We start from the raw sequence: 24,423 nt of genomic DNA on the forward strand, positions 1-24,423 counted from the left end.
AGTGTAGTTTTGTTTTTTTTTTTTCTCGTAGATCGCTACAGATTGTTCAGGGACATTGTAAAGCCATTACTGAAGAAGTCCATTGTACCACAATGTGTCAGTCTCTGTGTACAATGTTCTCCTGGTTCTGCTCCTCTCACTCTGCATCACTTCCTGGAGGTTGTTCCAGTCTCCATGGAATTCCTCCACTTTATTATTTCGTTTAGCACAATAGTATTCCATCACAAACATATACCACAATTTCTTCAGCCATTCCCCAGTTGAAGGGCATCCCCTCATTTTCCAATTTTTGGCCACCACAAAGAATGCAGCTATGAATATTCTTGTACAAGTCTTTTTCCTTATTATCTCCTTGGGGTACAAACCCAGGAGTGCTATGGCTGGACCACAGACAGTCTTTTAGTGCCCTTTGGGCATAGTTCCAAATTGCACTCCAGAATGGTTGGATCAATTTACAACTCCACCAGCAATGCATTAATGTCACTACTTTGCTACATCCCCTCCAGCATTCATTACTTTCCTTTGCTGTCATGTTAGCCAATCTGCTAGGTGTGAGGTGATACCTCAGAGTTGTTTTGATTTGCATCTCTCTGATTATAAGAGACTTAGAATACTTTTTCATGTGCTTATTAATAGTCTTGATTTCTTTAACTGAAAATTGCCTATTCATGTCCCTTCCCCATTTTTCAATCAGAGAATGGCTTGATTTTTTGTACAATTGATTTAGCTCTTTATAAATTTGAGTAATTAGATCTTTGTCAGAGGTTTTTGTAAAGAAGATTGTTTCCCAGTTTGTTGATTACCTTCTAGTTTTAGTTACATTGGTTTTGTTTGTACAAAAACTTTTTAATTTGATGTAGTCAAAATTATTTATTTTGCATTTGTGACTCTTCCTAAGTCTTGCTTGGTTTTAAAATATCTTTCCCTTCCCAAAGGTCTGACATGTATACTATTTTGTGTTTGCCTAATTTAATTATAGTTTCCTTCTTTATGTTCAAGTCATTCACCCATTCTGAGTTTATCTTGGTGTAGGGTGTGAGGTGTTGATCCAAACCTAATCTCTCCCACACTGTCTTCCAATTTTCCCAGCAGTTTTTATCAAATAGTGAGTTTTTGTACCAAAATCTGGGGTCTTTGGGTTTGTCATAGACTGTCTTGCTGAGGTCATTTACCCCAAGTCTATTCCACTGATCCTCCTTTCTGTCTCTTAGCCAGTACCAAATTATTTTGATGACAGCTGCTTTGTAATAAAGTATGTGATCTGGGGCTGCAAGGACACCTTCCTTTGTATTTTTTTTCATTGTTTCCCTGGATATCCTTGATCCTTTATTCTTCCAAATGAACTTTGTTATCATTTTCTCTAATTCAGTAAAATAGTTTTTTGGTAGTTCAATGGGTATGGCACTAAGTAGATAAGTTTGGGTCAGATGGTCATTTTTATTATGTTAGCTCATCCCACCCATGAGCAATCAATGTTTTTCCAATTGTTTAGATCTAGTTTTAATTGTGTGGAGAGTGTTTTGTAGTTGTGTTCATATAGTTCCTGTGTTTGTCTCAGCAGACAGATTCCTAAGTATTTTATATTGTCTCAGGTGACTTTAAATGGAATTTCTTTTTCTAATTCTTGTTGCTGAACTGGGTTGGAGATATATAGAAATGCTGATGACTTATGTGGGTTTATTTTGTATCCTGTCACTTTGCTAAACTTGTTGATTATTTCAATTAGCTTTTTGGTTGATTCCCTAGGATTCTTTAAGTAAATCATCATATCATCAGCAAAGAGTGACAGCTTGGTCTCTTCATTGCCAATTTTAATACCTTCAATTTCTTTTTCTTCTCTAATTGCTACTATTAGTGTTTCTAGTACAATATTAAATAATAAAGGTGATAATGTGCATCCTTGTTTGACTCCTGATCTTATTTGGAAGGTATCTAGTTTATCCCCATTGCAGATGATGTTTGCTGATAGTTTTAGGTATATACTGTTTATTATATGTAGGAAAGGCCCTTCTATTCCTATACTTTCTAGTGTTTTCAATAGGAATGGGTGTTGTATTTTGTCAAAGGCCTTTTCTGCATCTATTGAGATAATTATGTGATTTTTATAGGTTTGCTTGTTTATATCAATTATGTGGATGGTTTTCCTAATATTGAACCATCCTTGCATTCCTGGTATGAATTCTACCTGATCAGAGTGGATAACCCTTGTGATGACTTGTTGGAGTCTTTTTGCTAGTATTCTATTTAAGATTTTTGCATCTCTATTCATTAGGGAGATTGGCCTATAGTTTTCTTTCTCTGTTTTTAACCTGCCTGGCTTTGGGATCAGTACCATGTTTGTGTCGTAAAAAGAATTTGGTAGAACCCCTTCTTGGCTTATTCTGTCAAATAGTTTGTATGGTATTGGGGTTAGCTGTTTTTTGAATGTTTGAGAGAATTCATTTGTGAATCCATCTGGACCTGGGGATTTTTTCTTAGGGAGTTCTTTGATGGCTTGTTCAATTTCTTTTTCTTATATGGGGTTGTTTAGGTAATTTATTTCTTCTTCTTTTAGTCTAGGCAATTTATATTTTTGTAAGTATCCATCCATATCACTTAGATTGCCATATTTTTTGCCATATAATTGGGCATAGTAGTTTTTAATGATTGGCTTGATTTCCTCTTCATTAGAGGTGAGGTCTCCCTTTTCATCTTGGATACTGTCAATTTATTTTTTTTCTTTCCTTTTTTTAATTAGACTGACTAATACTTTGTCTATTTTATTTGTTTTTTCAAAGGACCAGCTTCTAGCCTTATTTATTAAATCAACAGTTCTTTGACTTTCAATTTTATTAATTTCTCCTTTGATTTTTAGGATTTCTAAATTAGTCTTCATCTGAGGATTTTTAATTTGTTCACTTTCTAGTTTTTTAATTTCCATGCCCAATTCATTGACCTCTGCCCTTCTTAATTTGTTTATATATGAACTCAAGGATATAAATTTCCCCCTGAATACTGCTTTGGCTGCATCCCATAAGTTTTGAAAGGATGTCTCACCAATGTCATTTTCTTCAATGAAGTTATTAATTGTTTTTACAATTTGTTCTTTAGCTGGTCTTGGAGAATCATATTGTTTAATTTCCAATTAATTTTTGATTTATCTCTCCATGTGCCCTTACTAATTATTATTTTTATTGAATTGTGGTCTGAGAGGGTTGCATTTATTATTTCTGCCCTTTTGCACTTGTTTGCAATGATTTTGTGCCCTAGTACATGGTCAATTTTTGTGAATGTACCATGTGCTGCTGAAAAGAAGGTGTATTCCTTTTTGTCCCTATTTATTTATCTCCATATCTCTACTAACTCTAATTTTTCTAAGATTTCATTTGCTTCTCTCACCTCTTTCTTATTTATTTTTTTTATTTGATGTATCTAGTTCGGATAGGGGAAGGTTCAAATCTCCCACTAGTATAGTTTTTCTATCTATTTCATCCTTGAGCTCCGCTAGTTTCTCCTTTAAAAATTTGGATGCTCTGCCATTCCATCCATACATATTGAGTATAGATATTTCCCTGTTGTCTATACTGCCTTTTATCAGGATGTAATTACCTTCCCTATCTCTTTTAACTAGATTTATTTTTACTTTGGCTTTGTCCGATATCATGATTGCTACTCCTGCCTTCTTTTCATCATTTGATGCCCAATAGATTTGGCTCCTTCCTCTTATTTTCACCCTAGGCATATCTACCTTCCTCATGTGTGTTTCTTGCAGACAGCATATGGTAGGGTTTTGGATTCTAATCCACTCTGCTATTCGCTTGCGTCTTATGGGTGAGTTCATTCAATTCACATTCAGAGTTGTGATTACTAGCTGTGTATTTCCCAGCATTTTGACTTCTACTCCTGGTCCTGCCTTTTCTTCTTTCACTATTTCCTTCTACACCAATGTTTGTTTATAGTCAGTCCCCCTATTTTCCCCCTTATTTTACTTCCCTTTCTACTCCCTCTCTTCTTATTCCCTCCCTTATTTTCCCCTGTAGTCTTTTTAGAATCCCCCCCACCCTCTCCCTCCCTTGTACTGCTTACTGATTCCCTCCCCACCAGCCCACTTTTTACCCTTCTATTCCCCTATATAGGGCGCAAGTCTATTCTCTGACCCAATGTATTGGATTGTTCTTCCCTCTTTGGGTCAGTTTCAAAGTCCGTAAGCTTTGACTATTTCCTATCACCAACCTCTTTACCCTTCCAGTGAATTGATGTTCTCCCACCTCCCACCATGAACTTCTTTGTGACATATAAATTTTCCCCCATTTGTTTCTTTTCCCATTTTTTTAGTCATAACCTCTTTTTTTAGCTCTAGTCATGTATATGTATATATACATACACATGTATATGTATTTATGCATGCATATATCTATATACCTATTTATGTCTTGTCCTTTCATCCTATACAGTTTGTCACTGTTCCCTCTGAGTGTAATTCTTCCAGCTGCTCAGGTGATAGCAACAGTTTTTAAGAGTTACCAATGACTTCTTTTCTTATAGGGATACATATCATTTTAACTTATTGAGTCTCTTAGAAAATTTTTGTTGTTGTTTTGTTTGTTTTTCCCCCCTCTTTTTTAATTACCTTTTGATGATTCTCTTGAGTTCTGTGGTTGGACATCAAATTTTCTGCTCAGGTCTTGTCTCTTATTTATGAATGGTTGGAACTCTTCTGTTGTGTTAAATGATCATACTTTCCCCTGTAAGAATATAGTCAGTTTTGATGGGAATTTTATTCTTGGTTGTAGACCTAGTTCCCTTGCTTTACGGACTGTCGTATTCCATGCCTTTCGGTCCTTCAGTGTGGATGCAGCCAGATCCTGTGTTAACCTCACCATGTTTCCATGGTATCTGAATGGCTTCTTCTTGGCAGCTTGTAATATCTGTTCTTTCATCTGATTGTTTTTGAATTTGGCTATAACATTTCTTGGTGTTGTCAGTTGGGGATTGAGTACAGGAGGTGATCTGTGGATTCTTTCAATCTCCACTTTCCCCTCTTGTTCTAGGATCTCGGGACAGTTTTCCTGGATAATTTCCTCTAGTATTATGTCCAGGCTTTTTCTTTTGTCGTGGTCTTCTGGTAGTCCAATTATTCTTAAATTGTCTCTTCTTGAAAGATTTTGTAAATTGTCTATTTTGTGAATGAGATGCTTCACATTTTCCTCAATTTTTTCATTCTTTTTGTTTTTTTTTATAGTATCCTGCTGCCTTGTGAGGTCACTTAATTACAGTTGTTGTATTCTGGTTCTTAAAAATTGGATTTCATCTCTGGCTTTTTGGTTGTCTTTTCCCTTCTGGTCTGATTTTCTTTGAAGATCGTCTTTCATCCTCTTTACCTCGTCTTTCATCTCCTTTGCCTCATTTTTCAGCTGGTTGATTTTGGCTTTCAAGACACTATTTTCTTGTTTTAGTTCAAGTGCCTCTGTTTCCAGATGACTTATCTTAATTTTTAAGTTCTTTTTCCAATTGTCTTCAGTCTCTCTTAGTTGTGTTTTGAGTTCTTCCACAGCCAGTATCCAATTTGCTGGGATTTCTGGCTTATCTTTTGTTGATCTCTCCTCCTCAGTTCCATTTGCTGAGTAGTAGCTGTCTATTGTAGTTTCTTTCTTCTTTTTCTGTTGTTTGCTCTAATTCACCCCTTCTTTACTCCCCTTATATGTCTGTGCTCTTGTTCCTCTCATTTTTTTGTTTTTGGGGGACTTCTATCAGTCTCCCCCCTTGGAGATTTAACAAAAGATCTCTTGGTGTAGTCTCTGGGGGAGGGTTGTTGGGGGTTTTTGCTTCCCTGTCCTCTGGAGGCTTTTGATTGGCGTAAAGTCCAACAGTCAATGAGGATGGGTGGGGAGCCTGGGCTTCCCTGCGTTCTGGAGACTTTTGATGGATTAATTTCAGCTTAGTTGGGCTGGGTTTGCTCTGAGTTCTAAATTTCCTGGACAGCTGGAGCAAATATGGAGGATCTCCAAAGCTCTGGCAAGGCTGCCAGGTCTATGCTCCTTCTAGGCTGCCATCTTGACTCCACCTCTAGTTTCTGTTCTTTCAGAAGACTCTGCTTTCTATAGGGGGAGGGGTTGTGGCCTCCCTGGGCTCTAATGGCTCCTCATGGGATTAGGTTCAGCTGGTGTGGGCCAAATGATCCCTGATCCAAAAAACCTCCTCCACCACAATCTGTGTTGAATGCCCGGAGACTGGTCAAGGTTGCTTTCAAGGTAAGCCTTTCGGAGTAACCCCTTTGCTGGGCCTGAGGTTTCTGTTCTTTCAGAAGCTCTGAGGGCTCCTGATGGGATTGGGTTCAGCTGCTGCCCTAAAACTGGAATCTCCCTTGAGACTCAGATGGAAGGACCCAGGCAGGGGGCTACAGGCTTACCCCTTCTCTCTATGTTTCCCTGCCATCTGTGTTGGGCACCCCAGAGACTGGCTCAGGTTGCTTTCAAGGTGAGTCCTTCAGAATAGCCAACCTTGAGGCCTTTTTGCCTGCCCTGAGGTTCCCACTGCTGCCGTGGGCTCAGCACTCTGGGTTGGGGGGGATCAGTCCTGGGACCTTCCTTCTGCCTACCTCTTAGATCCGAGTGGTATAGTGTTCTGGCTTTTGGGGGGCTGTACCTTTTGATCCAGGTCCAGGAGGAGGGTTCCCTGGGTCTGTCCTGTTGTTCAGTTTGAATTTCGGTGTCCTGGGAGCATTCAGTTTGTGATTGGTAAGGAAGGGTTTTCAGAGGTCTGAACTTTCACTGCCTCTAAGCTGCCATCTTGACTGGAAGTCTCATTGCTTGCTTTTTAAAAAAGTATAGAAGGTCTATATGATACTTTCAAAACTAGCTTACTTTGATTCCTTCTAACCTTCCTTCTTTTCTCTTTAAATTAAAAAAAAGGTTCAGTTGCCTTTTGGGGAGATCTTGTGGGGATATGGTTGTTGCTAAGAGTTGCTTTCTCTTCCTTACTTCCTCTTCCTTTATTACCTTAGTGAAGAAGCAGGGAAACCCTGTTAAGACAGACAAATCTACATGATGGCCTCATCCCAAAATGTCTGTTATCTGTCACCTGTCCATCTAGAGGCAGGTAACATGTTTCATCATAAGTCCTCTAGAAACATGGTTCATTATTGCATTGGTCAGAGTTCACCTTCCTTCCTTCCTTCCTTCCTTCCTTCCTTCCTTCCTTCCTTCCTTCCTTCCTTCCTTCCTTCCTCCCTCCCTCCCTCCCTCCCTCCCTCCCTCCCTCCCTTTCTTCCTTCCTTCCTTCCTTCCTTCCTTCCTTCCTTCCTTCCTTCCTTCCTTCCTTCCTTCCTTCCTTCCTTCCTTCCTTCCTTCCTTCCTTCCTTCCTTCCTTCCTTCCTTCCTTCCTTCCTTCCTTCCTTCCTTCCTTCCTTCCTTCCTTCCTTCCTTCCTTCCTTCCTTCCTTCCTTCCTTCCTTCCTTCCTTCCTCCTTCTTTCCCTTCCACCCTTTCTCCCTTTTATGACCAAACTGAGTGTGCTATTCTCAGAATGTGCATTCAGTTTACAAAGGTTAGTTTGTTACCCTTTGCTGATTGAGGCCTAAAGGGCAATGAACAACTCGGTTACTCCCCATACCTCACCTAAACTAGGTTGGAAGAATCTACAACCCAGTCATAGGTATATTGGTTTGTAGGTCAGGGCCCAGTGTGGGGGCCTGACAGGAGAGTGGGGAGGATCCTTGTATTGGAACTTGTGTGTATATATATATATACACACACACACACACACACACACACATATATATATATATATATATATATGTATATATATATATTGCTTGTTTGCTGCCTGGTCAGTTCTACTTCTTACCCTATCACTGAAGGGAACAAACTGCCTTTTTTTTACTCCTACCTTCTGATTCTAAGTTTTGTTTATTTGAGTGAGTGGGGTACTTGTGCTCATTTTTGAGTAAGGCACTTGTCATAATTTTTATCTCATACACTTCCTCTGTCCCTCCTTCCCCTTTTTTCTTAGAATCCATTTGGGGTTAAATGATTTGCCAGGGTCACACAGCTAAGAAGTATCTGAGGCCACATTTCAATCCCTTCTCTGAACTGCTGGCCTGGCTCTCTATCCAATGGGCTACCTAGCCATCCCCATATATCTTTCAAAGTTGTTTTTTAAAAATAATTTGTATGAATTATTCTCCTAGTTCAGTTAATATTAACCAAGGTCATCTGAAATTGCCTTTTTGTCATCTTATTGTGCAATAATATTCCATTATATTTATATGGCATAATTAGCTCTCTAAATAGTAATGTAAGGTACTCATTTAGATTATAGTAGTTTTTCTTTACTATTAGTTCCATCTTCAGAAGTAGGAATTGTTTTTGCTTGTGATAGTTCCCTCCATTAACTACCAACCCCATTTCAGATAAGAGTGAAGTTCATCTGATGCCCAATATCACAACCCTTTTCTTTATATTTCATTCTTTTCTCACATTTCAATTATGAATTCCTGAGCAATAGAGAGAGCACCAGTTTGCTTTAAAAATATAGCATACTCTATGAAGTCAGGAACAAAGAAGATCTTTTGCTCTTCCTTCTCCTTTTCCCCCTGGTATATTGCTCCTTTTACTTTCCCTTCTTTTGTCCATCATAAAATCCTCAGAACAGAATCAGTACACTCCTATGACTTCTTTTTCTTATTGATCTCCGTCAAAACCCTTTAATGATGTGGCATTCGTTTCTTCTTCCTCTGTTAGAATTGTTCTGCACCAAAACCCTGACAAGAAGACAAGAGCGAGAAAGGAGGGGCTACACCAAATTTATATCCTCCCTCCTTCAGCACATAAGATGAGGAGAATGGGGTGCTGGGAATTGTAGATTTTAGGGTAACACATTGTAATCACACCTCTTAATACCATGTAAAATCATAATACCTTTCAAGATATTATTTCACCATCTTGATTCTTATATGTTAACATATGTCATTTCCTTATATCCCCTATATATATGTTAAATGTTTAGGATAATTTGTTTTTTGTTTCCCAAGATTACAGATACATTATTCTGAGGGAAAGGATTTTTGATTGGAGCCTGTGATTTCAATTGTATAGGAAAGTCTTAGTACGGAAATTCTTTACCAGAACAGACTGGCAGCTGCTATACAATTTATAGTTTTAGAGAGTTGCCTGGGGCAGTGAGAGGATAAAGGATCTGTCCAATATCAGGGAACTAAAATGTGTGAGAGGCAATCCATAAACCTAAATTTTTCTGATGCTGAGTCTGTATACCTAGTGTTCAGTTTGGGTTTTGTTACATATCTGGGATTGGCCAGAATTTCAAGATGTACCTGCTGAACTGGAAAGCTCCACACTTATGGTTTATCAAAGAAGTATGGGCATTTAAAATACTTTTTTACCTTATTTATAAAGAAAATGAACCAAGAGAGTTTAGGTTACTTGCCTAAATTCATAAAGCAAGTTCTAACTGCCATAAATGTTTTATAGTATATGTTTATTCTAATAGGGGAGATGTTTTATTTTCAAAAAATCAACACGTGTGTGTGTGTGTGTGTGTGTGTATGTGTGTGTGTGTGTGTGTGTAGAGAGCCTGAGAGAAAGACAAGAGAGCCAGAAAGAGAGTTTTTATGTTTTTAGAAATGATTTAGAACTGGGAAAAATAGAACTCAATATTTAAAATACAACAATTAAGAAATTTGATGTTATCCCCGACCCCCATACTCTTGCCTTAAAAAAAAAACACAGGATAGGAAAAACTTACTGTTTATGCTTCAGTTGTATGAGCAATGAAATGTTTTTCTCTTGTTCTTGAAGTTTCCCTTGCTTTGTAAAGTCCTATTTTGATTGGTCTTGGTCATAGCTGAACCACAAAGAACTTAACTCATACACATTACAACGATCTCTGAAAAAATAGAAACCTTTTCTATTTGGAGATAAGTGGCCAATTTCAGGTATCTATGCATGTATTCTAAGATCCAGTGAATTCATTTGGCAAAGATGTTGCTAATGTTTCATATAAAAAGCATGTTCTGTAGAATCAGGTTGTGGGAGGTGTTGAGAAAAGAGTATTAGTTTTCAGAGCTATTGCTAATGTATAATGAGAATAGTTGCCATAGAGATCTAACAGCCTCTTATGGGAATGCAATCATGGTCCTAAGAATTTAAAATTCTGACCACTCTTAAAAAAACCCAAACAAACAGAACTTACAATGGAATCATTTTAGCAATCAAAAAGAAAAGAATATAACTGTACATCATTTTTCTCCTCCGTGTATACTTAACATTTATGGAACTTAATCTTTAAGTATGTACTTTGTAATATCAGTTCCAGTGCTTAAAAGCATTGATAATTCAAAAAATCCTAAACAGAATTTATGGCATCTGTTGCATATCAGTGTTCACTCAGTAGTTCTTTCTCTTTTTTCCACTCAGATAAAACTGTGCTTTTCTTTTTTTATCGTAGCAGAAAATCTTAAAAACAAAATCATTTAAGTTGCTAGTAGAATATGCTAATCAGATTTTGAGGTTTTAAAATTTCCAGCATGTATGCACTTGGGTAGAGGAAACTCTCATTGCATTTGAAATATATTCAGGCTGCACGGATAATAATACATGATTTAATTTCCCCAAGCATAGCGCCCATCAAAAGAATACCATTCTAAGATCAGTAGTCGTGAGTTTGAAATTGCTCTGGGTTCTGCCCGATGTGTGAACACTGTATTTACAGGTCCAGAGCCACAAATTTGCTCTGCAGCTGTGCTTAATGGTTATCAGTTTGGCACACCACATGATTACTTTGGAGAATGAATGGAGACTTCCGAGCCCTTTGGCAGCTCCAGTGTAACTGAAGTACCAATTGCTGAAGTCGATCATATGAATTTAATTATGCTGGTTACATAATTAGCATTTGAGGAAATCTGAGAAAAATCCTTTGGGGGAATGATGATTCTGTATTTCAAAATGCAAGCGTTCCCATTCAAAGGACTGGAAAGTAAAAGTGATGGAACTTAGAAATATTGTAGCCCCAAGTATGTGAGATCTATTTCCAACAACTTTTAGAACTAAATCTTCATAACAATATGCTTGAGTTGCATGACCCAAACTACTGGGACTTGTCTGCCTAAGTGAGGATATATTTATATGCAGAGGCACATCTGCATATACTTATGTTCAGATGGTGGCACTTAAATCTGTATAACCAGCTTTACACCTATAATGACAGCCTAGAGCTATTTAACACCTAAATGCCAGTTTGAAAATGAATAAGAATTGTGCTAATGATCACCAAATGGATCCTGTGACTCCTATAGAGATGATCAGATGCCTATAGCTTGTGCCTAACCTTTGGGAAAAACTGCCTTTGTAAGTACAGTTCAGTTTTTAAAGTAATTGAAATTATAGTTTTGTTCTAATTTCCTACCATTTTTACTGCATTCAAAGTATATGATTTTATAAATTTAATTTCCCCCCCTCAGTTTTCTTGTACATTATTATGGTTCTGTGAAACAAGTTAGGTACAAAGAGACTTCAAAGGAAAATATTTACTATGAGGATAGGAAGGAAAATGCAGTAACAAAACTTGGTAATGCCAGCAAAGTATAGTGAAGAAATTTGGGTTCTAATTAGTTCCAACTTGACTACTAATGATCCCTGGGAGTTCCTTTCTGATCTTGAGAATGCTGTTTCATGGCTTGGGGTCTCAGTTCACTCATGTATAAAATGAGGAAGATGCATCTGGTAATCTCCGAGGTTCCTTCCTGCTCTAAAATTTTATGATTCTATAAACACAGCCTGAGTCATGGATATAAAATAACTCAAGACCCAGGTTTATTTGTAATTACAGCCTTATTTTTGACCTAACAAATTTATTATAATTCAGTTTAATTTACCAAAATGTTTTCTGAATTCTATACTCATTTTAAAAATAAATAATAAATTTAATTTTGCACATAATTTTGTATTTTATTAGAATGTTTGTTACTTGCAATAAGAAACTATTTTTGCCTTGTATAATTTGGGGTGCATATTTGCACAGTACTTAGTAACAATGCTTTAATATATATTTTTTTAATTAAATAGAATTGAAGTACTCAACAAATTTTTTCCTGAAAACTCAGGAGCATTTTATAGTACATCACAAATGAATTTACCATACAAATTTCCATCAAAGAAAGAGCTTTAAAAGTTTAAATCACTAAGTAACATTTTCAAGCAAAGGCTATATGACAATTTTGGGGGGATATGTGGTAGACAGGATTCCTGTTCAGGTATAGTCTAGGTTGAACTACATGGTAACATTCAAATGCTTCCATTTTGTGATTCTTTTGATTCAGAATTTGTCATTAGTCAAAAAATACTCCTACTTGAAATATGATTAAATAATGAATATGACAAGAATAGTTATATTAATAGTAAGTTTTATAGAAATGATGGAAATACAGGAAGATCTTCACGAATGTTTTAAACAAAATAATTTGCTTGTGAATTATGTATATATGTATATAATCATACTGATATCACATTTTAAAAATAAAACATCTTTGTATTTGTGCCTAAAATTTGTTGTGAGGAATGTGTGAATTGTTAACTGGATCAGACAAAAACATAAACATTACAGACTTTCTGAATTAAATAGAAAATCTTATAAGTATTTTGAGAACACTGTGTTTTTTTAAAAAGAAAAAACAATGCAGATTATAAAATTGACCACATTTTATTAGATTATTTGTAGGGTTCTTTTTTAATAAACCAGATTCAAATAGGATCTCTGCACCCAAATGAGCAGTCAGATTTGTAAGAGAGCATTCACCTGCTGCTGGGTGGGGTGGGGGTTTGAGGTTTGGGCTTGGGGTAGTAGCTGAGGCTGAGTTAATGAAGGGGAGAAGGCATATTATCTGCTTGTTTCTTATTTTAACTAATTAGTCATACTAAGTAGGCCCAATTGTTTCCAGGTTGCTAAAAACAAGTGCAAATACTGCCAAAATACAATCTAAAAATGTTTAATTGCTTATTTTAGAAACAATTATTTAGACAGTTTTTGCTCTCAATTCTGCTACCCTGGGGCAGCCTCCTATCATCAATCCTGCAACCTGTCATCAAATAGACTTTTCTAATATATAACACACCTGCTTTCTCTTTTCTAAAGCATTCACTGATAGATCCCCTTTCGGGCCCCAAAGCTTTTAAGAGAGGGAAAATGCAAAATAATTCTTGTAATCACTCTGTCCCTGTTGTTAACTAATATCACAAAATGCTCAGAAAGGGAATTCTACAGTTAACAGTTCTGTGATTCACATTTTATATTGTATAGTAAAAATTTAATTTGTAGGGCAACTTCTGCCCGTTTGTAAGCAGAAACATTTAACTGCAAACTATGAAAGCTCTTTTAAATTGGCATGAATTCTTTTTCTTTACTTCTGCATATGAAAAATATATATTCTTATGATTTGGGGAAATACTGCCATTTTGCTTTATACCTTGTTATTTATATAGGTTCTTAATTAAATTCACATATTTAACTTCAGGATAGGATAGACAGTTCCATTGGTTAAATGTTTCTATATGCTTTATAAAACCAGATGTGGATATTATTGTCCCTTATAAATACATTAATAAAGTATATAATTTACTTTACCTCTAACTGCAGATTTGTCAAGAATCCATTTCCCATTTCCCAGTCTCTCCTTTGGAAGTACACAGCTTGGAATGTAGTTTTGCAGTTATGTCTAAATGGCATATAAAACACGCTAAATTGTGACAGCAAATACTGCCAAATAGCAGTATTTTTATATTGACTAAAATATTTGTAACCCTTCTCCTTAAAAATGTGTTCTCAACTTTTCATTTCTCACAAATATTTTACAAATTCCACAGAATTACAAAGCTATAAGGGAACTGAAAAAAATCACCTGCTGCTTATTTTTCAAAAGAGGGAAGTGAAGGGTCATAAAATGTGTTGCGTAAGGTTATCCAGGGAATTGGTGACAGAACCTGCTTTGTAATCTGGTTCTGAACAGTTTAGTGCTCTTTCCAACATACTATATTACTTTGGAAAAGTACAGATGCTGATTCTGATTTCTCCAATTAGTATATTCTCTTTAACACTTCAAATATTAAATTTCCTATAATACACCTCAATTCATCAGCCCACTGCTTTAAATGTCCTGTAAACTGTGCTGCCTCCAATATTCTGCCTAAACTTTGTGCCATTCAGCCACTCCTTAGCCCTATCCTTAAGCACTTTGCTCCATTAAGCATTCTCACTCATTCTGACTTTGTATCTCAGATAGCCTCTTTTTATTCCTTTCTTCCTCCTTCCCTTTTCTTTCTTTGTCTTCTCTGTACCCACTACAATCCTTCTTTATACCTCTCTTCTTTCTTTTCTCTCTCTTATCACTCTCTTCTTTCATCTTCTCATCATTTTCTTTGCCTCTACTATTTTTTATCTAGGCTTCCATATCCTTAAAGAACACAAAGGAACCTTCCTTGGCTCCAGTTAGCACCTAAACCTATACTTAGGAGTAAGACATTTAAACCATGTGGCATTTAAAGCATTTTATAATATAGCTCAAATTCACCTTTCTATTTTTATAGTATACTATTCCTTTTTGACCACAAGATGTTCCCTAATATCATCTTTTACTCTTCCATTTCTGTTTATTCATCAGAGATATCTTATATATGGGCTTATGTACATATACATGTATCTCAGAATTTTGAAATACTTTTTTTTCTCTAAGGAGCAGCTGCCAACTACTTCCATGAAAGTTTCCCTGATCCTCTCTTCCCTCATTTCAAAATGCTTTCTGATTTCTCAAAATTTCTTATATTTTTCCCCTTTTCTCTCCTTTTGCTTTCATCACATACCTCTTTTATGTTTATTTATAAATATGCCTTAGTCTCCATCTTTATTTGTAAACTTCTTGAAACTTAAGGACTGTGTTGTTTTCCCCCCTTTTTTTTTGTATCTCCAATTGCTGCACACTATACCTAATACATAGTAAGTACTAAACAAGATTAATCTATGGAAATTCTATTTCCAAATTGGGGTAATTTTAGTGATGTTTTATCATATTTAGGTACACATAATAATAATTATTATAAGTAAACATTTGCAAATAAAGATCCTATCAGATCTGTTTTAATAAATGGAAAAATCTTTACTTGTAACGAACCTGTTAGTAATAACTATCTCTAAAGATAAAGAATTTGTAAACTGTTTATGTTCTCAAGTAGATCAGCTGTTTCTCTTGCATATTTGTTTTTATTGTTAGATGGTTTCACATAGTCTTTCTCTGTTGATTGTGGAAAATAAAACTTTAAGCCATTCCAGATCAAATTATTCTATTTATTTACTGATATTCCAAGTAAATGATTTTAAACAATCTTTAATAAAAGCACAAAACTTTATACTTCATTTCATCTTTTCATTGTGATTAAATAGCAACAGATTAATTTATACACATTCAATTTTAAATAAATAATTGGGTTTGCCATTTATTAAAAAAAAACTAAACTTAAGATTATGTGGCTGAACCTATCCATTTAGACCAGTTTTGAAAAAAATCAGTCAATTCATTGGGAAAAAAAGTAAAACATGTTTGGAATTGTCTAGCTAGAACATTCCTATTCATTTTGAAATTTCGGCTACTTCGGGTGCCTTAGTCTGAGAAATTTCCTTACATGTCTTTTAATCTCTCAAAACCTAGCACAGGCCTTTGAACATTATATGGATACAGTAAAAACTTACCACTTTGAAGCTCATTAAGTAGAGTCTATAGCCCCCAGTTTTGGTGCTGTGATTATGTAAAGGAAAATAAAAGTAGTAAAAATCATTGTATAGGAGAATAAATATATTAATATTATATTTTATCCATGGATTTAGTTTTTTAAGATAGTCTCTCAAATTTAGCAGAGAGATGATGCAAAGTCCAGAAAAAAGCATTCTCTTATTACTATCAGTTTGAAATCTATAGATTTCAAAGATCTATAAGAAAAAATATAAATGTGGTCAAAGTTAGGAAATCAAGGTGAAATCCTTAGTGAAAGTTTTTTAAATCGTTTGTTTCAAAAACTTAAAAGGACTCAGAATATTTCTGATATTATAGAGCACATAAGGGTAGTAACATTTATTTCATTGGTCTTTGTGAGCTACTCTGGTTTAGAAAGTACAACACCATATGGTGGTGTTAGAATGCTATATTAACACTGAAAAAGTGAAAAAAAAAGACAAGCATGGAAATCATATATTTTGTAGCACTGTAAAAAGCAGCTATATAAAAATGTTTTAAGGTATTTGTTACTGAGTAAACCAAAATAGAGGGAAAAATAGACTAAACAAGCTTCTACTGTACAGGAGTGTGACCTATTGCTGAGGAATCTTTCCTGAGCCTATATATTTTTATTTTGCAATATGCATATTATATATGTGTATATGTATAATATATGTATATATATACACATCTGTTTTCAGAATTCATTTTAGAATTTTACTTATGTTGATTTTTTCATCTATTAGGAACAATTATGAAATCTAAAATTTGAGATGCTTTAGTTTCCTTGGAAATTTTTTAGTATTTTCCATTTATATATACAAATTATTTTAATAAAAGCACCTTTTAAAACAAGTAAATTTTAAATGTCAAAATAAATTTTATTAAATGCAACACATTTTTTTCCAGTTAAAAATTCCTTTGGTAGGAAATTGTTTCAAATCCATAGTATTTGGTCAGGATCAGAAAATTTCTTTTTAGTGAGGATTTACTTGTTTGTTTGTTTGTTTTGGGCTATTATTCCTTTCTCCAAGATCTCCGAATGGAAATGTTTATGTTTTTATTGGGTTACTAAACTGCACTGATCCTAAGGGCGAAGTAGACTGATAGATGATAAAGTTTATGGACAGATTCAGAGCCTATAACCCTATACCTTCATAATTATAAAATATCAAAGTAAATTAGGTTTGTTTGGCTGATTTGAACCTTTGTGATTTAGAATTATTTGTTATAAAAGAAGTGTTTTAAAGTGAGATTATAGACTGTAGCATTTCCTTTCTACTTTTGTTTCCTTCTGTTTTTCCCCAACCTTAAAGAACTGATTTAGTAATATATTAGTTGAAAATGCAACCATTATTAGTACATAAAAAGTTCTACCAAATTATAAGTGGTCCTTTTATTTTAAGTTTTGACTTCGGTTTATTCTGATTTTGTCTCTATAGAAGTAATTCTTGGAAAAAGGAGAGCTTTCTCTGAACATGTCCATATTCTGACACACACTACTAGTCTCTAACTTAACAAAGTTACTTAGCTAGAATGCATGTTGCCATGACTATATAGGTCAGAAATTATAACTGTAAAAATAAAATGATATGTTTTGTTATGTTCAACTACTAGAAATAAGTTTTTGAGAATAAAATTACAGTAAAGCCAGATTGCTACTAATTTTCCTTATGAGGAAAAAAGGGGAAAAATTTTTAAAATGGTGAGAGTGAAAATTTCTTAGTTATCTTAAATATCATTGTTCAACTTGCAGTGAGATTATAATTTCAGAAGAAAATTTCAGCAAGAATATTTTCATTTTGATAGTTTTTCAAGGTGTTACGTAATGATGGTTTTAATATTCTTGATTTTGTTTTCATTATCTTCACTAGTACATGTTTATGATTTCAGCAATATTTGAGTGTATTAGAAAATCTGAAATATATTTTATATCTCTTGGTGGCACTCTTTTGTTGGAGACAAATTTTGCATCTGCAGTTCAGTTGGGGGGTTAAGATGGAAAGACCACATATTGTAAGGAATTTAGTGGTCAGATGTAAAAATTTTGTTTTTAAGTATTATGACCACTATAATAGGCATTTTAACTAGTAATGTTTCTAAGCATGAATTATGTTAGTGATATTTGGAACATTTATTTAAAATATCTGAATGGAAAGAACAACAACAAAAATAATCAAACCTGAATAATGAAAAGCTAGGAAATAACACCACTTTCTGTATCTTTGTGGAGATAGAGGTCCAGGGGTATGAAACACTGTATATAATATCAGTCCCTCAGTAAGTTTTGCTGAACCCCACCTTTTAATTCTTTATTATAGCTCCTTAGGAGGGTGAGAAAGAGTGGGACATGTAAAAATATAGGAGAATAAAAACAAAAATTATCAATAATTTCAAAAAATCAAAATAAATATAATAGTTTTTCATTAGGAAAGATTATTTTTAAAAAAATAAACATTATTGAAGACTTAATAAAACAACAAAATTGATCTCTATCCTCATCTCCATTTCTCTTTTTCAGAATAGTTCCTTCACAGGTTTCTATGACTCATTTGCTGAAGAAGTGTAACAATCTATTTCCTCATCTGCTGGCTCTTCTGACCACTGGCAAACTTTCTTGACAAATTTGAAATAACACATCACACTTATGTATAGCCCTGAATTAATAAATTTATTCTACAGCAGTGAAAGTTTTGAACTTACATAATAGGAACTAAAGTACTTCAGTGTGAAAATTAACAAGTATATCAAAGATTAATTGTGTCTTATAAATAGATTTGTATAAAATTTAATTCATAGGCAACTAGATGGAGAGCAAGGACTGGAGTCAGAAGGATCTGAGTTCAAAACCAGCTTAGGCAAGCCATTTCCCAAATTCCCTCAGTTTCCTAATGTGTAAAGTGATCTAGAGTAAGCAATGGCAAACCACTCCAGTATCCTTGTGAACACAACCTCAGATGGGATCATGAAGAGTTAGACACAACTGAAACCACACTATGATAGCAACAAAAGTTTGATTCTTGTGCTTCTTATTAAAGTGTTTACCAATTTAATTACATATAGTTGCAAAATATCTTCTTTGCATTCTTATTCCACACTAAAAAAATTAATGAAAGATAAATATTTGGTATTGTAAAGCATTGAGGTGAGAGATCAGAAGGTCTTAGTCATGTGCTTGGTCCTATACAGCTTTCACCACTTGGATACGTCACTTTATCTCTGTGAACTTCTGAGACCTCATTTGTTAAATGAGAATGCTTCCAAGTTAGTTTTTTTTTATGTGTGAGGAAACTTCATTTTAAACTACATCTTAATGCAAATTGTTGATATTAATATAGATAATGATGACTATTGATATATAACATAGAACACATATCCTGTTTTCATAGATCATTTCAGGTAATTTTGTCCAAGATGGTTATCTCCTTCAAAAGCAGAGTCTCTGTGAGATGTGTGACCTAATTTATATTTGCAATTATCCCCTGTAGCTAAATTGTTTTCCAGACTTTTATTAATGTTTTGATATTTCATATAGTGTTAATGGTAATATTTATTCACCTGACACTTCATATTATCAAAGAAAATTTAAAATTATATATCTGTCATTGCTTCCAACTTAACTGAAATGTTCATTTTCATCTTTGTACAGATCAGGAAACTCAGACTTATGATTTTATTAAATACCCCAGTAAATAGTATGCATGTATTTTTCCTCACAGTGTATTTTTCCTTAAACCTTATAATACCTGAATTCCAAGATGAATGTGCTATCTTTTTTTTAACTGTAAGGAAATGGGAAAAGAAGTACATTAGCTGAAAGTAAAAATGAATTTTTGGTTCTTTTCCCCAGTCCCACTTTAAACCTTTCTCTCAGGGATCCCAATGCAAGGTAGCTCATAGTTACACAGTCAAATGTGTCTTATTTTCTATCATTTATAGAAGAGAGATTCAGGATTATTTACATATGAGCTGAAGAGTATTTATGCCTAGGATAAGTATTTTTAAGTTTTTAAGAGAAAAATGATGTGTGAGAAAACAAGTGGGATGATCATGCTTCATTTGGCATTCTAATTTGAATGCACTTACTTTCTCGTTAGGTTTCAGTTTGAGGTGTGCAGGATCCTCTGTACCCCCTATTGGGTCCATTTTTTTACTTGATGGCCACTGATATTTCAAATATATAAAGTGGTCCTGTTGAGGAATTTCTTTTGCTTTGGGATCCCATATGCCTACCCCTCCACCTAAAGACTATCTTTACTATCACTTTGACTTTTTGTTTACTTTTCCATCTTCCAGATCTTGCCCTCATTTCCCTGCTATCCTCAACTCAGACACTCTGATCTCTTAACTCTAGCTTTTGATCAGTTTTTTTTCCATTTCCTAATGAACCTCTTAATTTCACAAGTCAAGCCCTGGTTCTCCTTGTTTCTTCTTCCTGGCTCTCAGTCCTTCCCCAGTTCTCTATGTTCCCTTGCTCCAAATTCTACTTGTCACACTTCTGTCACTTATCTCTTTTTTTAAACTCTCCATATGGAGAAACTGTCGTAATATATCAAGAAATGATTTACTATGACAATATTTAATTCATTCCAGTAAAGCAATGATGTTTCAAAATCAGTAAAGCAATTTGAACAATTATCTATCTAAGCAAAAAGAATAAAAAACCTTAATGACTGTTTTAATAGATTCAGAAAAAAACCTAGAACAACACACAGTATGTATTCATATTGAAAAACCCAAAAAAGAAAAGGCAAAGAAAAGCCCTTCTTTAAAACAGTCGGGTACATACAACACTAGAAGCTTGCCAAGTACCAAAAAACCCTCCTTTCTCTAATATTATTTAACATATTCCTAGAATTTGCAGCAATTATATACCAAGACAAAATAACATCAGCAAAGAGAAGATAAACTGATCACTATTTACCAACATCATATGATAAACCTAGAGAAATCCAAAGAATCTGCAAAAATATTAGTTGATATGATTAATAACTTCAGTTATGTAATAGGATGGGGTGGCTAGGTGGTGCAACTTATAGAAGGTCTGGGCCTGAAGTCAGGAGGACTCACCTTCCTGAATTCAAATCTGACCTCAGACACTTAGTGGCTGTATGACTTGGGTAAATCACTTAACCCTCTTTCTTTTAGTTTTCTAATGTGTAAAATGACCTGGAGAAGAAAATGGCAAACCACTCCAGTATCTTTGCCAAGAAAGCCCCAAATGTGGCCACAAAAGTTGGGACACAACTGTAACAACAGAACAATAAAATATAACAGGATACAAAATATGCCAAAAATCATAATCATTTCTCTGTAGCACTAAAAAAAAGAAAGAAAAAAGTATCTACCTATTTATCAGGTATTAGTAAGTTACAGTGATTATTCTCTACTAAATATATAGTTTGGATTCTGTATTCATGTTCATTCCACACTTAGAACTTAAAGAATATGCAGAGAGGATAGAAATTGAGAACAGACCATGGCTGATGAGGATTCCTGTCAAAAATGTTGTATGACTGAAAAAAAATTTTTTTCTTTATCAAAATCTTACTACAAATTGACATTACTGTTTTGCTTATATTTTAACTTATAAACTTATCTCTGTATTTAATATAATGGTCTTAAGATTTTAGAATTTTACTCTAAATCTAGATCTCCCATGTGTTTAAAGTTTATTTCTGAAAACATTTCTCTCTGTAGTCTTACCGTAGTTGAGAGCCACTGTACTTGTTTTACATTTTGAATAAATGGTAATCATTTGCAAATGATTTTATTTCCCCTGCTACTTATTTAATAGTATCATAAGAAAAATATCTTACTTAATTTTTGTTGAAAATGGATTTTTTGGTTAGATATAGGGAAAATTAGGTAATGCTTGGAAGCCACTTTCAAAGTAGAAAGTACTATTTAGTGTAGATGTTGAGTATTATTTCTGGCATAGAGTTGGTTTATGGTAGAAATACTAAAATTGGATCAGGATGTATACTATCTGGAGACAAAATTGAAAAATTTAACTCAAGAATGCTGTTTAATTTTGTTTTAAATGAACCAAAGACATATTGAAGGAGATAAGCCAGTTGTAGTACCTTTCTTATTTAATTGTTTGCCAAAACTCACTAATTTTAAGATTGTGATTTATGATCTTTAAGTTTAAAAAGTAAAATCGTGAAATTAACTTTAGTTTTTGTTTATAGGAAGAATGTTTTTTGAATCTTGAGGCACCAATTTCAAGAGTGTGTGGATATGATACACCATTTCCTCACATCTTTGAAACATTCTACATCCCAGACAAATGGAAATGTTATGATGCCCTTCGAAAAATGATCAATTATTGATCAACTAGGTTAGTATGTTATCAGTTTTTTTTAAAAGCAAGCATTAAATTATTGTAAGTCAGATATTTGTGAAAAGAAGATTATTTTTATGGATAAATGAAAGTTCTGGTGAATGCCAGTTTTAAAGTAAAATTTAATGAAATGGAATGAAGTTTAATAATGCTGATAGTCTATAATAACTCATTAATAAACATATGAGAGAAAAAAGAAATAGCATCTGAATAGTATCTACTTAAATTGAAAAAAATATTTTTCGTTGAATAACTATTGTGTTCTAACTTTTGGTCTACAAAATATGCCTTTTATCTTAACTCTGGGTTGAAACATTTTATAAGATCTATAGTGATTTAGAACGACTGACTTCCATTTCATCAAATCTATACTTCATTGTAATATACTATATCTTTAAATTGATCGTGATATTGGTAATTTTTTATTTTTTAAAGCATATTATCATATTTAGATTTAGAATTTGTGAACTTTAAAACTAGTTAGTTTAAATTAACTGTATAAACAAAAATAATTTAACTTAAAGGTAAAGCACAACTACAATTTCTATTTAGGAACTATGTCCATATGAAATGTTCTAATTACAAATTACTTTATTTGCATTTTTACAATATTCACAGAGACATATAGCATGACTCCTCCCCTTCTAATCTGTAGTATTACCTATGAATAATAGTAGTGTTAAGGGTAAATAATAAAAATGTATTTCTTAGAGGAAGAAATAACATTCATTGTAAATTAGCAAGCTTTCATGCTATAAGCTGTTTGGTCAGACTTAATACATTTTCTTAATTCTTGTCAGTTATTTAAAATGTGTTAGGTTATGTATGCAATGTAATATCAAGATTCAGTTTATAAATGATTGACATACATTCAACACAAAAGCAAGTGAGAAATCTTGATGAAAAAGTGTTAGACAGTTCCTTTCATTCTTCAATTCAAAAAGTAAGCTTACCTGACCCCATCAGGAGAATTTTCTGGAGCATAAGGAAACAACACATGAAGGGAAAAGGACAATAACTCCTCTCCTCTACTCCATGCATGTGTTGCTGGGTCCAGTAGTTTCATTCTGAGACATGATCATGAATACATATTAGGTCTGGCCCTTTCTCAGACACATACAGGTACAGTGTCTGCTGAGAAGCCTCCTTAGTGGCTTTAAAAGTTGCTGCTCGGGCAATGGTGATATTAGTGAGATGTTCCAGGAACTATCAATTCTAAGTAAGACTTTGTAAAGGGACCAGGACCCTAGCTATGAAGGTTGTGATGTTAAGTATTATGGAGATTATCGGGGATAAATAAAAGGGATAGAAAACTACTTTATGCTCATATTTACATATAGTTTTAAGCATCTTATCTCTTGGGATCTATTTTCACATTCACATTAATGCATTTCTTCTACCATAAGTGTGAGAAAATTACTTAAACCTTATGTGAAGTTAGGTATATTGGAACAAAATGATTGAAACATTTACATGTTTAAATACTATATATACTTAAATAATAAAAATAGCTTTTCTGCTCAATAAATCAAATTATGTATAAAAAGATATAATTATGGGGATAATAAATATGTATATATATATAATCAGTCATTATTATGCCTTATTGGTCTTAATCTATATAATTTGTTATTGACTTCTTTTACAGAGATTAGAAGAATAGAACAAGATGTAAAAAGTCTTTTGATGGACTTTGATATTTACTCAAACTTGTCTTTTCTTCACATGGACTTCAATTGAAACAATTCATTCTGGATATTGGTCAAAAAAGAAGCTAAAAGTCAGAATCCACTCTATTAGCTTATACAAAGAGATTTCAAGTAGTGAATAGTTTAAGATGGGTTTTATAAAATTTTCCAAATACTGGGGGTTTAAACACAATTAAGCTTGTATAACCTTGCTCAGTTACATCTTTCAATTACTTCTTTGTAAATAGGGGATGTGGGACTATATTCAATAAACCTTTTTCAGATTGTCATGTTTCTTCCCTGTATTATTTCTAGTGAAATATATACATGTATATTCCCCAAATTGTAAAGCATAAATAGGTTATTGGGTTAAGTCATAATAAAAATGAAATAGTGATTGGTTTGGGCCTTCTGACTTTAGACTTCTGTACCAACGTTATTTCTTTTTGGACTGTGTAATGTCCTCTTTTTAAGAGTTCTTTAATATCTGATCCAATTCTCCTCTGCTGCCTCAATAGGGTACCACAGCAATGTCTCCTTTTCCTTGGTCTCTGCCTTCATCTCTCTCTCTTGTTTGTCTCTCACAGGCACACATACACATGGACATGAGTAGCATAGTAAAGAAACCCCTCTTACTAC

At 33.9% G+C, this 24,423-nt stretch overlaps 1 protein-coding gene across 1 annotated transcript in view; it reads left to right on the forward strand.

Moving 5' to 3' along the window:
- Positions 1-24,078, forward strand: part of BCKDHB (branched chain keto acid dehydrogenase E1 subunit beta) — a 307,967-nt gene extending 283,889 nt beyond the window's left edge. Inside the window, exons 10-11 of the mRNA XM_056818521.1 lie at positions 21,945-22,093; positions 23,745-24,078. Of these exons, the coding sequence (XP_056674499.1) occupies positions 21,945-22,085 (141 nt within the window). The 3' untranslated portion in view covers positions 22,086-22,093; positions 23,745-24,078. The remainder of the gene's footprint in view (positions 1-21,944; positions 22,094-23,744) is intronic.
- The last annotated feature ends 345 nt before the right edge of the window (positions 24,079-24,423 follow it).

This window comes from Monodelphis domestica, chromosome 2, assembly GCF_027887165.1.
Source record: "Monodelphis domestica isolate mMonDom1 chromosome 2, mMonDom1.pri, whole genome shotgun sequence".
Classification (NCBI taxonomy): domain Eukaryota; kingdom Metazoa; phylum Chordata; class Mammalia; order Didelphimorphia; family Didelphidae; genus Monodelphis; species Monodelphis domestica.